Source organism: Corvus hawaiiensis, chromosome 30, assembly GCF_020740725.1.
Source record: "Corvus hawaiiensis isolate bCorHaw1 chromosome 30, bCorHaw1.pri.cur, whole genome shotgun sequence".
NCBI classification, from domain to species: Eukaryota; Metazoa; Chordata; class Aves; order Passeriformes; family Corvidae; genus Corvus; species Corvus hawaiiensis.
Genome location: NC_063242.1, coordinates 12,917,274 through 12,932,424, shown reverse-complemented (window position 1 = coordinate 12,932,424; position 15,151 = coordinate 12,917,274). Strand labels below are relative to the sequence as shown.

General features: G+C 40.1%; 1 protein-coding gene across 1 annotated transcript in view; it reads left to right on the top strand.

Moving 5' to 3' along the window:
- Nucleotides 1-13,552: 13,552 nt before the first annotated feature.
- CEP192 (centrosomal protein 192) overlaps nt 13,553-15,151 on the top strand; it is a 71,286-nt gene continuing 69,687 nt past the window's right edge. The window contains exon 1 of the mRNA XM_048289166.1: nt 13,553-13,714. Coding sequence (XP_048145123.1) covers nt 13,604-13,714 — 111 coding nt within the window. The 5' untranslated portion in view covers nt 13,553-13,603. The remainder of the gene's footprint in view (nt 13,715-15,151) is intronic.

The following is a 15,151-nucleotide window of genomic DNA, read 5'->3' as shown; positions in this document are numbered from 1 at the left end:
TTGTTACCAACTTCATAGATACTTAAATTTACCATGTGGTGGTAAGCCTTTAACGTATATTACAATAATTACTTCTGTCTTTCCAGTGATAGCAGAGGTAGGTCTGTGCAAGATTTGTGATATCTTTGCCTGGTTTTAAGTTGACATTAATATATCGAATTTCATACTATTTCCCGGAGAAGCTTGTCCTGTTGAGATAATGAGCAGCCCTGTAGGAGCCACATTCTCTGAGTCACTGTTTTGATGGCAGAGTTCCATGAGTGTGAGGCTCATTTTGCCTGCTGAGACGTCCTTCAGTATGTTACAAAGAACAAGGTGTTCACACTTGTGTCACTGTGGAAAGGCACTGGATCTTGTAAGGGCTGTGGAACTCACATCAGAATTTGCATTGCTACACTTACTTGGCAAAGCAGGACTGTGTTAATGCACCTCTCTTTTTACCTTCAAAGTAAATCAAAAAGCAAGGAGGAAAATAGATTTTGCCTGTAGGTGGCAAAGAGCCATGAAGAAATTGTTAATTTTTCAGGCAGTGTGATTTCCTAACAAAAACAAATTAGTAGTGCATGTGAAATTTATCTTTCCTTTTTTAATTTGATAATGTCTCTTATAAGAATGTCTTTGAAACTAATCTACTAAAGTAAGGAGTCTTAAAAATCTGCTTTGCATAGCAAGTATAACAGAGCTTTTGAATGCATGCTATGTTGCCTTTGGTCCAGACATTTCAAACCTCTAATTCATACCCTTGTGGCATATAAATGGGCTGTAACTGCTAAGCCAATTTGTTTGTTTTCTCAAAGAAAAGAAAAACTGAATGTAATGTACTGAAAGAAGGATCCATAACACACGTTTTCCAATTGGAATGCTGTCAAGGCCTTTAACATCTTATTTTAGTCCATGGAACAGTTCCAGCAGTTCAAGTCATGACATGACCACTTACTGGAATTAACAACCCAGGGAGAAAAGTGCCCTTGTGCAGAACGTGTCCAGTATCGAAATGGGTGTATGAAACTCTCTGGATCTTTTGAATTTTATACTTCTTTTTTTTCTTTTTTTCTCCTACTCTCTCACCGTGTCCAAAGAGACATCACTAACAGGCACTATTTTCCTTTTAAAAACCTTATGTTACCACTCCTCAAGCAGACCTCTGCAAGTTCTTTAGTGGCAGACATTCTAAGACAGATTTCCAGTAAGGAAACCATGTCACAAAGAGATAAAGAAACAAAGTATGTTATTAAAATTGTATTCGTCAAGAAATACCTTACAGGGTCACTTCAGCATCTCAGGTAGCTTCTAGCTCCCATTCCCTTACACTAATTTTGGAAGCTCTATTCACTTGAAATTAATTTTCATTGTCCAAGATGGCTGTTTTCTTCATACCAGCCCTCTCTGAAGCCCTGAGCAGGAAAGGTAAGGTGCAGAGCAAAACCAAAGATGTTTGGGTTTTTTGTTTATTTTGTGCTTAAGAAAGACCACCTCAGTTTTCCATTTTGTTTTTCTTACTTAAGAAAGAACATTTAATTGAATCTGGTGACCAGATTCCTGAAAATGATATTGCGGGGAGGGGATTAGGAGATAGGACTGCTGTAAGCCCGTATCTGCATTCCCTAAGAAGTTGTTACATTACATTTATATCATAACCAGAACAGTCCAGATTTCCCATTGCTTCTCAACACATTGGTAATACCTTATACATACTATTATCAGAACTTAGAAATGCACAATCTAATTTCTAGATTCAGAATGTATTTTGGCTGGTAAATGCCATATGAGGAATAATATGCTGGCAGCAATGGTGAATGAGAAGTGGGATGTATTATTTGTGAAACTCTGCCACATGCATGGTCTTTGTCCTAGGGTTTTCTCTGGGGAACATCACAAATCATGTGATGACAGCATTTCTTTGTCTCAGAAGAACTGGTAAGGATAGCTCTCACCTAATTTCCAGAGTTTCAGCAACCTTGGAAAGCAGGATGAGGCAGACAACTGAAGGAGGGAACTGCATCAGTCATTACAGTTAATTCTGCTGTCAAATATGCGTCAACAGTGTGCAATATTACTACTGAATTTACACAATTCTGCCACAACAAGTGGAATAAATCCTGAATATCTTTGGACTGGAGGTTCCAATGAAAAAATGCAAGGATTATGTTTCTAAAACATAAATATATATGCCTTTCAGGGTGACATTGAAACTTTCCCTTCTCTTTTTTTTTACCTCTCACTTTCCTGAGAGAGGAAGAAGGTGGGGGTGCTTTGCTCACACAGAGGAGTGAGTCATTAATAGGCCTGATAATTAATCAGATTAATGAAATCTATGCTGCAAGTTGTAGCCCTCTGGCTACTCTAACTGGAAACTTACATGCACAGCATTTTATACAATTGTTTTTCTAATGGGAATTTCCTAGCTGTATACCTTTACATATACCATTCTAACACAATTCGATACAAATTAAATTAGATAGCATTACCAAGCGCTGAATTATATTTTTCTTGATAATTTAGAAATATTTCTGTAAAAAGTAAGGTAGATACTTTTAATGATCATGCAGATAACTGCATGACTAACTCTTGGAAGTTTACTTCTTTCAATATCAGAATATAGCATTATCGGGGGAAAAATGGAAATAACAGTTTTGCTTTCACTAATCTGTGCAAGTCAGCAGATGGTGGCTAAGTAGTCTCTGTGCACTGTTCAGTGTTCCATTTGAGTCCTTATACTCTGTGCATAATACTTGTGTATATAAATATCATCTGCTCCTGCTGTCCTCCCACAGAGCACTTAAATGTACTGTGTATTTTCTTTGTATTTCAGATAACTCAAGGGCAGGGGCTCAAAAGAGATGCTCAGCACTTAGCGGTACATAAGCAAAGATACACACATCTGAAATCATTCTATTTCAGCTTGTTCAAAGGTGTAATGGTAGGGGAAATGTTGAATAAGCTGCGTGGGTAGGAATTATGTCTTTTAGGCATACATTGTTTCCTCCCCAACATAGCAATGGCTTACCTTGGGCAGAAAGCAGTTGCTGGCAATTAGTGTCACTTATCTGACCTTGGTTAAAAGGAGCATCCCCTGTACAGCAGTTGCTAATAGGCCTCCATAATAGAACTGCGTGGGAATGTTCAAAGTGCCATTAATCCTAAGGCATGACGTGAACATTTCTTAAAATACTCAAGTGCTCTTTTCAGCATGTTCATATGGTGGATGCTCTCTCAACTTTGGGCTGTGTTTGCTTTGGCATGTGCCTTGAGTTTTCAGTTTAAATATCTATCACAACACAAACATCTCTTATTCCTGTAAGGCCAACTAACCATGCCAATTTGTACAAGTCTGTAGAAAAGAGATTTAACAACATGCAGACTTGATTCTTCTCTTGCAACAGATCTTGAAATTTCAAGAGTTAGAAATAATTTAATTGAAAATATGTTAATGTAAACTATGACCACACAGTCTACACAGTAACAGTTTAAAATAATGTAAATTCTTTACTGCATCTAATGATTCCCTTGAGTAATCTGTCCTCATCAGCAGTTCCTGTTGGGAATTTCTCCTTGTTATGATTCTGATCTAACAGCATTGCTGAGTTGAGATATAAGATGAATAAAGTGGGTGGTGATTAGTATGAAGGCACAGTACATTTTCTCTTTAAAGGGAGTCACCCTCACATCTGACAGTAAGGTAGCATTTTTGTTAGCGAGAATTTCACAGGCAGAGGAGAAGCCTTAAGTGAGCACAACAAAACATTTTCAAAATTTCCAGTGAATAGCAAATTAGCTTTTGTAGTCATGTGTCTTCCAGAAATTCAAGTCTGCTTCCCCTGGAATCTTGTCTGGGATTTCATTACATGTTCTTAATCCAGATGTTTCAAATGCTTTGGAAACAATGAACTATAATTATTGTCAGAATAAATTCATCACATTTCCTTTTAGAAATGTCAGAGGGAGGAGGAGTGCTTAGCACATCTCTAGGGAGCTGTTTGGTGCTCTCTCTACTGGAGTCTGAAGCCTCCCTAGAAAGATAAGTTTAGCTTCTCCTAATGGAGGTCAAAGCAGAAAATTACTCTAGCACTGCCCATTTAATATATGCTGATATATATTATCTGGACTATGTCCCCAGACTGTTCCTTAGTTAAATTTACTCTGTCTTGGTATGCCTCACAATGATTATATATAAACTATATATAGCAGATTACATTCCTAAATAGGTGATTCCAAATCTATAACATAATCTCCCCATACACCTTGTGGAAATTTAGTTTGAAATCTGAGATGGAGAGACAGAATAGACAGGGTCTATTCTCCATAAGAAGAGACTGAAATATCACCTAACAGTTTGAAAATCTTGGGTATGCCCTTTCAGAAATATTCCTTGAAGTCTGAAGCTGCCTGAGCCACTTGCCCTGTTACCTCCAGAGCACATAATAGGTCCTTATTTCTAATGCACCTACTTTTAGATACATGAAAATGGCTCCAAGGATTATTGTTTTGCGGAAAGACAGAACTATAAGGCTGGTTTTGGGATGGAGCCTGAGTTTGTTAAGCTGCTCTGCTTGTAGCAAAGATATGTTAATGTTCCTGAACAGCTGCTTAAGCAATTTTTTTTTAGAATGGGTAATCCTGTTGTGTTTGGGGAATATGTGGTTTTCCTAAAACACTAATTTCAAAAGCTCTTTAGCCTGTTATAGCTAAATAGCATTTTAATGAAGCATGTTTGTTACACTTAACAACAACAAAAGTATTGATCCTGTAATGAGTAATAAACAAGTTACTTCCATAGTAAATACTTCACCGTGTTGTTATCATTCTTCAAACTGCATTGTACCAGCTCTGCTGCACTATAAATTCAGACCGGTATCAGACAAACCTTTAGATTTTATGCTCTAATATAAATCTTTATTCTTCTTTTTCCAAACGAAAAAGAAATTCTTGAAGACATTTATTGCTGAGGTTTCCATTTTAACTTTAGACTTTTTATTTTATTTGAACACACAACAGTAGGGCCAGCTGCAGGTATAGGCAATGTAAGCAGGTTGCCTATGGATGCAGATATTCAGGGTGGCACAATGGCCCCAGTAAAGAGCAACCAAGTTCTGCTCTTTCCTCTGTCAAGGCCTTTCTCCTGTGGATAGGAAGACCATGCATTTGAGCTGTTCGTATCGTGTGAGCAACTGATCTCTACCTTCTGACAGCAAACTCTCTCAGCCTAAGTAATTTATACTTTTATACTGTAAGGACATATGTGTTACATTGTATGTGTGCGTGTTTTATACTCACTCGAAGAGTGAGTATGCATCAGCGACACTAGCAAACCTGACCTTCTGACTCAGTCCTATTTCTGCCCCTTCCTTTGCCAGAGCAGCTGAGCCCTGGCAGCAGTGGAGGAGGTGTAAATTACGAGATGTTTGCTGCTTGAGAGGTAAGGAGTGTGGGCAAGGAGAGGAACAATCTTCTGAAACTGGAGACTAGAGGGCTGGGATCCAGTAATTGATGAAGTAGGTGTCTTAATTCTGCTCCTGATCATCCCAAACCTCACTGAATGGTCTTGACAATGGACCTCCCTGCACCTCCCTCTCCTCTTTCCTCCATGCTCTTATTCATGCACATCCACCTTCTACAACGTCCATGTTCTTTTGTATAGACTCTAGTACTGCTACAAAATTCAAATTTTTCTGTACATGGAGAAGCCTTGAGTCAGCTCCAGGAACAAACCACTTGAAATTTTCCAATCTATTAAGCAGATCACATCAAGTTGTATGCTCACTTCAAATATGCGAGAAAGAAAAACTCCAAATGAAGGAAAAAATAATCTAAAGATACAGTTGTGGTAAATGAAATTAAGTTGCATTTGGAATGGATGGCATCATGGTGCATATCTGGCATCAAACAGTAGCATGTGTGCCGTGGCACAGCCCTGCTTTCTGTGGCCCACCACGGCTGTGCCTCTGCCTCTGTCCCCACAGAGCAGGAGGACTGCCATCCTGCAGCTCCATCCATGGTGAGAGGCTGAAGAGGAAAGGCTGCAGCACATGCTCCTTCCCTCAGCACTGCTCTCCCCTCCATGAGCAAACTGCTGAAGGAAATGGGAGTTGGCTCATCTGTGAGGTCACTGAGAGGCTATGGAATCTAGAAGGCAGAAGTCCTTCTTCAAACACAGTTCACCAAACCCTGCCTGACCCCACCGTCCAGATCACTAAATATTACTGTGGTAACTGGTGGTGCAGTGAAATATTTTTATAAGGTAGTGAAAGATTTGTGTTACCATCCAACAGTAAAGGCATTAAAGACTTCCTTACCTTATAAAAAAGCATACACAACCTTTCTGTTAGCAACAGCTATAATAATGCTTTTGATATTCTATCATAATTGTAGTCGGCAAAAATGATTTAACTGGTAACTTTGTCAGCATTTATACCCTGTCTTCTAGTTCTGATGTTTCTTTCCACACTCCAAAACAGATGAAGGAAAGCCACCGCTGCTAAGTTTAGACTTTTCTGTCTGTTCTTACTGTGAAAACTCTCAGTGCCAGCTATTTTCTACTTTTTCTCCTACAAGCTGTTTCTATTTCCCAACTTAAGCTCACTAGTTTAAAGATAGCTCTGATGTAATTATACCATCTGAGATCAACCTTCATATTCATCTGTTAGGAAGCCATCAGTATTCCCTCTCTAGCTGTCAGTTATGTTGCTTGTCAACTTGTCATTCCAATTTTCCCTTACATTTCTTTGCACATTCATACGACTCAGAATAGTTTCCCATCCACAAACCACTTACTTATATATAACATCACTGCTGTTTCTCCTTATCTCAACTTTATATGCTGCCACAGCTATACTTGATCATAACCGGGTAACTGTTTTGCTCAACTGTCATTTCTAATAGTTATTATTTTGCCTATTTTGTCTTCCTCTACTCTTTCTTACATTATGTGGTAAAACATAATTTCACAGAGTTGGAGCTTATCTTTTTTTCTTGCATCTTTGTAATAGTCTTTTTTTCTTCTTCTTTTTAGATAAAACACTAAGTTTTAAATCCAGTTTGGGACATTCTATTGAGTTCCTAGCAAAATAAACAGTAACAGGTTGTAAGTGGAACACTGATTGCAGCAGCAACAAAGCAGAGTGACACATAAAGGTTCACCGTTCTGCTTTCTTTAAGTGCCTAATTTATTCTCAGGTTACTCACATAAAGGCTTGGGGCTTTACCCTCATTTTTGCCCACAAAATAAAATTTTGCTATTTATTTCTTGCCATGATTGGCCAGTCATGCCTGGTGAGTGATCCCCTTAATTTGTCTTACTCTTCATAACAGTAATTGCTGGTATTCTTTTTCCTGAACAGGAATTCATCCCACATCTTTCACACACTGCTGTGATTAAGCATGCTTTCCTCTGAAACATCCACCTTTAGATTTCCAGTTTCTATGACACTCTGTGTTACACATACAAGACCACTTGCTAACATTTTCAAACTCTTTCCAAGTTTTAAGCCTCAGATTCTCAAATCTAAGCCATCTCCTAAATGACTGGGTTTACCAGAAATTTTTTCCCCCTGTATCTAATTGCTCAATAATATCACTTCATATTTCTACAGTGCCTTAATCCAGGATATATAATAATAGATATCATTTTACTCCCTGTGAAATAATATGAATTGTTGTGAAGCCAGTTTTTAAATTAAGGAAAACATGGTACAGAAAGTTGTCTGGATTTCACAGGGTCAGGCAGGTCTTCCTTGCCAAAAATAATATTTTTAAAAGGTTGTCAGGAATGGAACCTTTAACTCTGCTGAAAGCTGTTTGCTGTTGGCATGATAATCCATGATTGTCTGTAACAGACCAGCTTCTAGTGCAGACATGGCTGAAGCATGTAACAGTCGTAGCCATTAAAAGCAGGCTTCCTCCCCCTCTATCCCATGCTGATACAAACATCCTTAATGAGTACAGTTCATTTTTTACTTTCTTTTTGGTAGGACTTTGCATTTTATAAAATCTCTCTCTACTGGCAAAAGCATCTTTTACTTAAAGAAGATAGTCAAAAGGGAGAAAAGGAAAGTACTAACTGTATTTCTTTTAATTCAAAGCAATGCCAGTTATAGTCATTTTGAATGAGAATATCTCTACCAATGCTAATACACTTACACTGACTGGACTTCCAGCAGAAATAAATTAAGTTATGCAGTTTTATACAGTCCATTTGAGAACAAAATTGGCCTACTGCATCGAAAGTGAAAAACTAACCTTATTATAGATGCTTTTATTTCTTCTTCTATGCAGTGGTTCAATTTAATTTAATCAATATATAATATTGAATCAAAATGTTAAAAAATATGTATCAGGATTGTTATAGCTCTGTGTGATCTTCCTCTGCACATCATTATGCAAATGGTAATGTTAAAATACGACTGTCTTTTCCACCTCATGCACACCATCACCACAAACAGAATGTTTTTCCTTACTATTCAGCTGTTAGAGGAAGTCTCCAAGGTTAGCTGGTAGTTGAATCCTAATTCACGGCTCAGTTAACTGGAAACTGCAAACTTCCTGTGTTTTCTGTGAGTTCCAGCATACTTCCCGTTATCTTGCTATGTGACACGGAGTGTTCTGGTTACCATCAGCAGCAGATGCTTGTAGCCCCCTGACCTGGCCATGGTGGCTGCCAACCACTGCTGTGCAGTGGGAATTGGCCCATTGTGAACCAACTTTACAAACCTCTGGTTACTCTGGAAGTGCAGCAGGGAGCTGCTGCACTTTTCAGCACTCAGTGCCTTGCTTTCTGGATTTGTTACACCATTCAAAGGGGAATGTCTCCTAGGCAGTCTTGAATTTGTTATTAATTTCACCTAGATTAAGATAAAAAGAAATTGAAGTATTTATTCATAGCAAAGGTTTATATTAGACCTGAGTGACGAAGCAAAAGGAAAGCGCTCACATACTATTCATATTATTTCCATCTGATTTACCATACTACCCCAGATGTCAAGACTTCTGTGGTTCAAGATATCTTGTGTTCATGTTACATCACTGGAAAATCCCTCTTTTGATGTAGTGTGTTAGCTTTTATAGCCAATTCTTTAGTAACATTTGAAATCTTCCTGAAGAGGTCCAGAGATATTCGATCTTACTCAACAAATTTTGTCTTACTTTTAATGCAGGAGATATTCTGGCCATTTAAAAGAATTTAAACAGTTGTTGTTTTATTTCCCAGAAAATGTGAATGACTCTTCATCAGACTGGATGCCTTCCATCCTAATTGGCTGTCTATTTAATGACTGTTTGCCTTAACAAAAGCTGTATCTTGTCCTCTCATCCCTTTGCTAATTATGATGTTTCACTACGAAGTGGTTCCTCTATTGAATGTCCATTCTGTGGCAGTCTTTCTACTAACAAAAAAAACCTGATACAATTGTCTACATGAGGTAAATGTATTTATCTCATTCCTCGGTACTGACTGAAACCAGACACCACAGTAAACTAAGATTCTGGGATGACAATCACCCACGTTTCCTGGATTTTTTTAAGTAAGTGAAGATTTTGGACCCAGTTTCTAAATAAATCTAAACCGACATAACTTGCTTTGAATCTAGGGAATGAGGTCAGGGGCTGGTTGTATTTAAAAATGGACAAATAATTGTGTATATGTACATGTATAAAAAAAAAATTCCTGGTGTTTGGTTGTTTTTTTATTTTTTTGCCTACTGACCAAACTAAAATGTTAGAAATAAAGCCTAATCTTGACTTGAAGTGTACAATTTTTGTTTCTTGTCAGAGAAAACAAACACTTTAGGTCAAAATATGCATTTGTGACACACATATTTATATATTGTTCAAATGAAAATGATTGATGCCAATTATTTGTGAATCTGACAATTTTGTCCTGCTCCAATTATACTGATATTACTGGCTGAAGAAATAAACTATACTTCAGCAGGTGAAAAATATTCATTTGCTAGTTGTAACATCCTCAAGTCTCAACAAAATCATTACATTACTAAAATTGCAAAAGAATTGGGTTTTGACAGCTGAATCACTGACTGGAAACAATTGTTCTGAAAAAAAAATGCAATTTTTTATAAACCTAGTCAGTGGTTTACAGTAAAAGACATTTCCCCAAAATAGCTGAAAAAATCAACCATTCAGATACGCTGCCACAAACTAAAGAACTTATAAGTCAGTTTTAATGTTTTTATTAGGCACTGTCTCTCCAGCTGTTTGAATGAAGCAATAACTGAAGTTTCAAAGTACACATGTCCCTAATTATGCTGAAAGGTTAAAAACCAATCTTCCTCCTTAGCAATCTAAATACATGCATTACTATTATTTGTTGGGGGCATTTTTTTGCCTTTTTCTTGTTTGTTTTTTTTTTCTTACGTATAAGAATAGCATGAAAATCTTACCTCCGCTCTAATTACAGCACAGGAACCATCACAAATACTCACATTTGCTTGCTTTTCCTATTGTATTACTTAAATTGTAGCTATTATTTAGAAAATACTGAAATTTCAACTTCCAAAGTGATTGCATGTGATTGCAGGTAGAAAAAATGGGTATTTGTACTATAGCCCTAGAGCCCAGAGTGAGGTTCTCTTGGAGAGGAATTGTGCAATACCAGTTCATCTTCAGAAATGAGAAAATACTTACCTCTTCCTTTCATTAGCTCCTCATATTTTAAAATGCTTTGCAAGTTTTCTCTTATTTACAAATGCCAGCTTAATTTTTCCACTAATGTAAACAGGTAAAGCTTAGATTTCTAAATTTTCTTGACAGTTTTCTTGCAAATTCCTCTTTTCAGCTCCAGCTGTTGTTCTCCACTGAGGTTCAGCTCTGTCGTATTTAAAAAATGTAATTTTAAAACTATCATTGGCCAACTTGGACAAGAATGTAAAACCAGCCGGTGATTTGTCTTCTAAATTCTTCCACATTTTCAATCCTCTGTAATTGAAAACATTTTTAATCATATTTGCTGTACTTGGGAAAAAAATATTTTTCAACCTGTTAACTTTTCCTTACCCAGTATCACTAAAATAATCGAATCCTAGCATTTTAAAGCCATGGTGTCCCTTCAAATCCAAGTTTGTTGCAATTTATCTCAATCTATTATTTTTTATCTATTGTAATTCCTTATCACATTTGGTACCACCATATCTACTCTGAAAATAAGGCCTATCAATGAAACACATGCATTAGGGTGCTAAATACTTGCGTATTATGCATGCAGGTTATGCAGAAAGAGTGAAGGGATCCCTCTGGCATGTGATAACAGCACCTCCATCAGTCCCTACTGAATGTAGTTTACAGTTTGCAAAATTAAATGCATTAAATGTCGAACTGTCAGGTTTATTTCACAAGCAGTTAACAGTTTCTTTATAATTCTGTGAAGAATTTGGACAAATCGCTGAACAAATTCTATTTACCAAGTGAACAGAATTTGACTCCTCATTACCATGAACATGAAAATTTTAAATGAGGTGGTGAGAAGCAAAAGCCTTTTTGAAAATGTTATAACAAATTTTCCGTTAAAGCTGCAGGTACCAAAAATCTTCTAGAAAAGTCTGAATCTGACTTGAATCCATAGAATTTGAATATATCGGGTTTCAGGGAACTTCATCCTTTTCCCTTTTTGCTTAATACATGATTGGGAAATGGGATCATAGCTATAAGGCACTGAAGGTGTTCTGATGACTTCAGTACTGTTTTGGACCTGAAATATAAACCAGTTAAGTACAAGTGTATTTGATTTTGATGTTTATTACCATGATCATAAGCTTATTATTTTTTTTTTTTCTCTTGAATCTACTGACTGCATTATTGCTATTTGGAATACAGTGCATGAATTATTTTCTCTTTGTTAACACTTATCAGCTATTGTAGTTATCTTCGGAATACTTAGTAAGTTAACACAGCTTACAGATGAAACATTCCTTAAAAACAAGATGCTGTAACGATCTTGTGCTCAGTGACACAACAAATTAATGGTATTGAAAAAATACTGGCACTGTGAGCTGCATGATCCGAGCTGATACTGCAGGACACAAACTGGAAGAAAGTGCTTCTTTTAGTGAGGAGCTCCCTGGAAGGTGGTAAATCAGGGGTGAGAGTATTGAGCCCTCAAGAGTCTCCAGCTGCTGTGGTTAATTTATTTTGCACAGCCCTCTGACTACAGACCAGTCATCACTGGTCTAGAGCTCCCGCCCAGAGCTCAGTCTATCCTGACGTGTTTTCTATCACATGCCAGGCTCTGTTCTGCCTCTTCTATTTCATAATCTGGATCTTACCCAACACCCCCCTTGTCTCACTTAGAATCATTGGATAGCCTGGGCTGGAAAGGACCTTAAAGACCATCTAGTTCCAACTCCCCTGCCATGGACAGGGACATCTTTCCTAGACCCGGTTGTTCAAAGCCCCATCCAGCCTGGTCTGGAACACTTCCAGGGATGGGGAATCTACAGGTTCCCTGGGCAACCTGTTCCAGTGCCTCACCAGCCTCATAGTAAAAAATTTATTCCTACTACCCAATCTAAACCTATTCTCAGTTTGAATCCATTCCCTCTTGTTCTGTCACTACACGCCTTTATAAAAAGTGTCTCTCCATCTTTCTTGTAGGCTCCCTTCAGGTACTGGAAGGCCACAATTAGGTCACCCCTAAGCCATCTCTCTTCCAGGCTGAACAATCCAAATTCTCCCAGCCTTTCCTCATAGGAGTTTCCAACCTGTCCGCGGATTCCTCCCCCGCCTGCACTGTCGGTCACGCACTTCATCCTCCCAAGCCTTTCCCCGACACAGAAGCACATCTCACATTTTTTCGCACCATAGGGCTCATCTGACAGAGCTCATTAATACAGCGAATCATTAACGAAGCAAATGCACTACATCACACAGCGCCGCGTTAAGTGTTCGTTTATTGATCTGCATTATCACTGCGAGCTCCTCAGCTTTTCGGATCCGCTATGGAATGCGATTTCGGCGCGCTCCGAGAGCGCCGCACGCAGGGCGCTGTGGGCACAGCCCGAGCGTGGAGCGGCCCGCACGCCCCGGGCTGGCAGCCACGCGGAATCCCAGAACCAGTTCGGCTGGAAAAGACCTCCGAGATCTTCGAGTCCAAACTGTGACAGAACACCACCACGGCAACCAGACCACGGCAATCAGACCACGGCACCAAGTGCCACGTCCATTAATCCTTCCTTAAAGACCTCCAGAGACGGTGACTCCACCATTCCTCTGGGCAGCCCATTTCAATATCTAATCACTTTTCCTGAGAAGAAATTCCTCCTCATGTCCAACCTAAACCTCCCCTGGTGCAGCTTGAGGTTACGTCCTCTCGTAAAGGGAAGGTATATGTCGCAGTCGGACGCGGCGGCAGGGTAACTTCCCGCGCACGGACGCACTGCCCCGACCCCCGGCGGCCGACTCTGCCCACTCCCGTCCCGTCCCGTCCGGTCCCGCCCGTGCCCCCGCCCTTCCCCCGTTTCCCGGCGGCGGGAAGGAGCGCGCACGCGCGGAGCAGCCCCCGCGAGCGCGGCGGGCTCTGGCGGCTGCGCGCGCGGCCGCGGCCCCGCCCCGCCCCCGCCCCGCCGCGTGAGGCGCGCGCGCGTGTGGCGGCCGCGGCGGGATGTTCGTGGCGCGCAGCATCGCAGCGGATCACCGCGACCTCATCCACGATGTGTCCTTCGACTTCCACGGGCGCCGCATGGCCACCTGCTCCAGCGACCAGAGCGTCAAGGTGAGCGGGGAGCCGCCGGGCCTGGTGCTGGGCGAGTGGCGCGGCACCGGCCGTGCGCGGCCTACCGGGCTGCGGGTCCGGTCGGGCCGGGCCAGGGCGCCGCCTCGGGCTCGTTCCGCGGGAGGTCCCGGTGCCGTGTCGGAACGTGGGGGCGGGAGGCTTTGGCACATAATGCGCGTTGTGTTTGTGTGTGCGCGAACGCGTGTAAACACGGGAACTCCGCTTCCCACCTATTGCTGCAGCAGGAAAAACATTACCGACTGCTCTGCCTGCAGCTTGTTTTGTTTATTCAGCTGAAAATCTGTATTTGTTAAAGAATATTTACGAATGAAACTACTGTTTCGTAGCGTAGTGCCAGTAATCTGTGTTTATTATGGGAAAAAGCTGCTGTTGAAGTGCCAGTAAGCAAAAAGCCGGACCGTTCTGTGTGTGCTCTGGCAGCTTAGGGAAAGTGTAAAATACTAGAAGCATTAATTTTTACATTCCTTTAGAGGAAATAAAGTATCACTTTGCATTTACTTGAACGAAAAGTTGATTGCTTTTCCTCTTTCTTGTGCATAGTGAGAGGATGGACAAAAATTCAGGAGTCAGGTGGATAGTTTTAAGAAATGTAATTTGCAGAGAGCAGTCATGGTTTTTATTAAGTCCAGATAAATGGTTGAGAAAGTCGGTTTTTTGGTAGAAAGCTGTGTCATATGTATATTAGGCTTAAGAACAAGGGAGAGCAGCCTCTTCTCCCTGACCACAGACTAAAAAGCAAATAACCAGCCACAATAAAACGGTCCCCCCAGAAAGTAGGCCAAAGCCATGGGGAACTCTGGTTTGGACTCACTACCTAGAGTTTGCAGTTCTTAAAAAAGATACCAGGAGGTAGGTTGAACACAGAAACTACGGTCTTCAGCAGTGTGATGTTACTTTCCAATCATAACTGAATCCTTTAAGAGATTGTTCAGAAGTTTTCCTCCAACCAGAGGGACAACATGACCCAGGTTGTACTAGAGGTCCTGAGTGGCAGAAGTGAGGTGACTCAGTAAAGCTTTAAAATGAACGAGTGACAAACAGGAGTGGATGTCAGATGGTGTCTTTTGTTTGGTTATGTTCATGACTTTCTACATAATTTTTCAGTAAAAAAGTCATAAATATGAAGATGTTTGGGAAATCAAGAGAGGGGAAGGTTCAGTGACTTGCATATGGCTAAAAATCAAGGCAGAAATCTCAAAGAGAAACAAGATCTGTTCCCCCACTACCCTGATGTCTATTTTGCTGTCCTGCTCTGCTTTTGGGGTGAGTGCTGGGAGCTGCATTAGGGTTTTGCAACCAGAGCTGAGCATGTGGGGATGCTGGGGCCTCTAGAATGAAACAGAATAGTGTAGTCTTGGAACAAAATGATTGAAGTATTGGGAATTGTAATAATTTCTCATCTATGTAATTTACTGT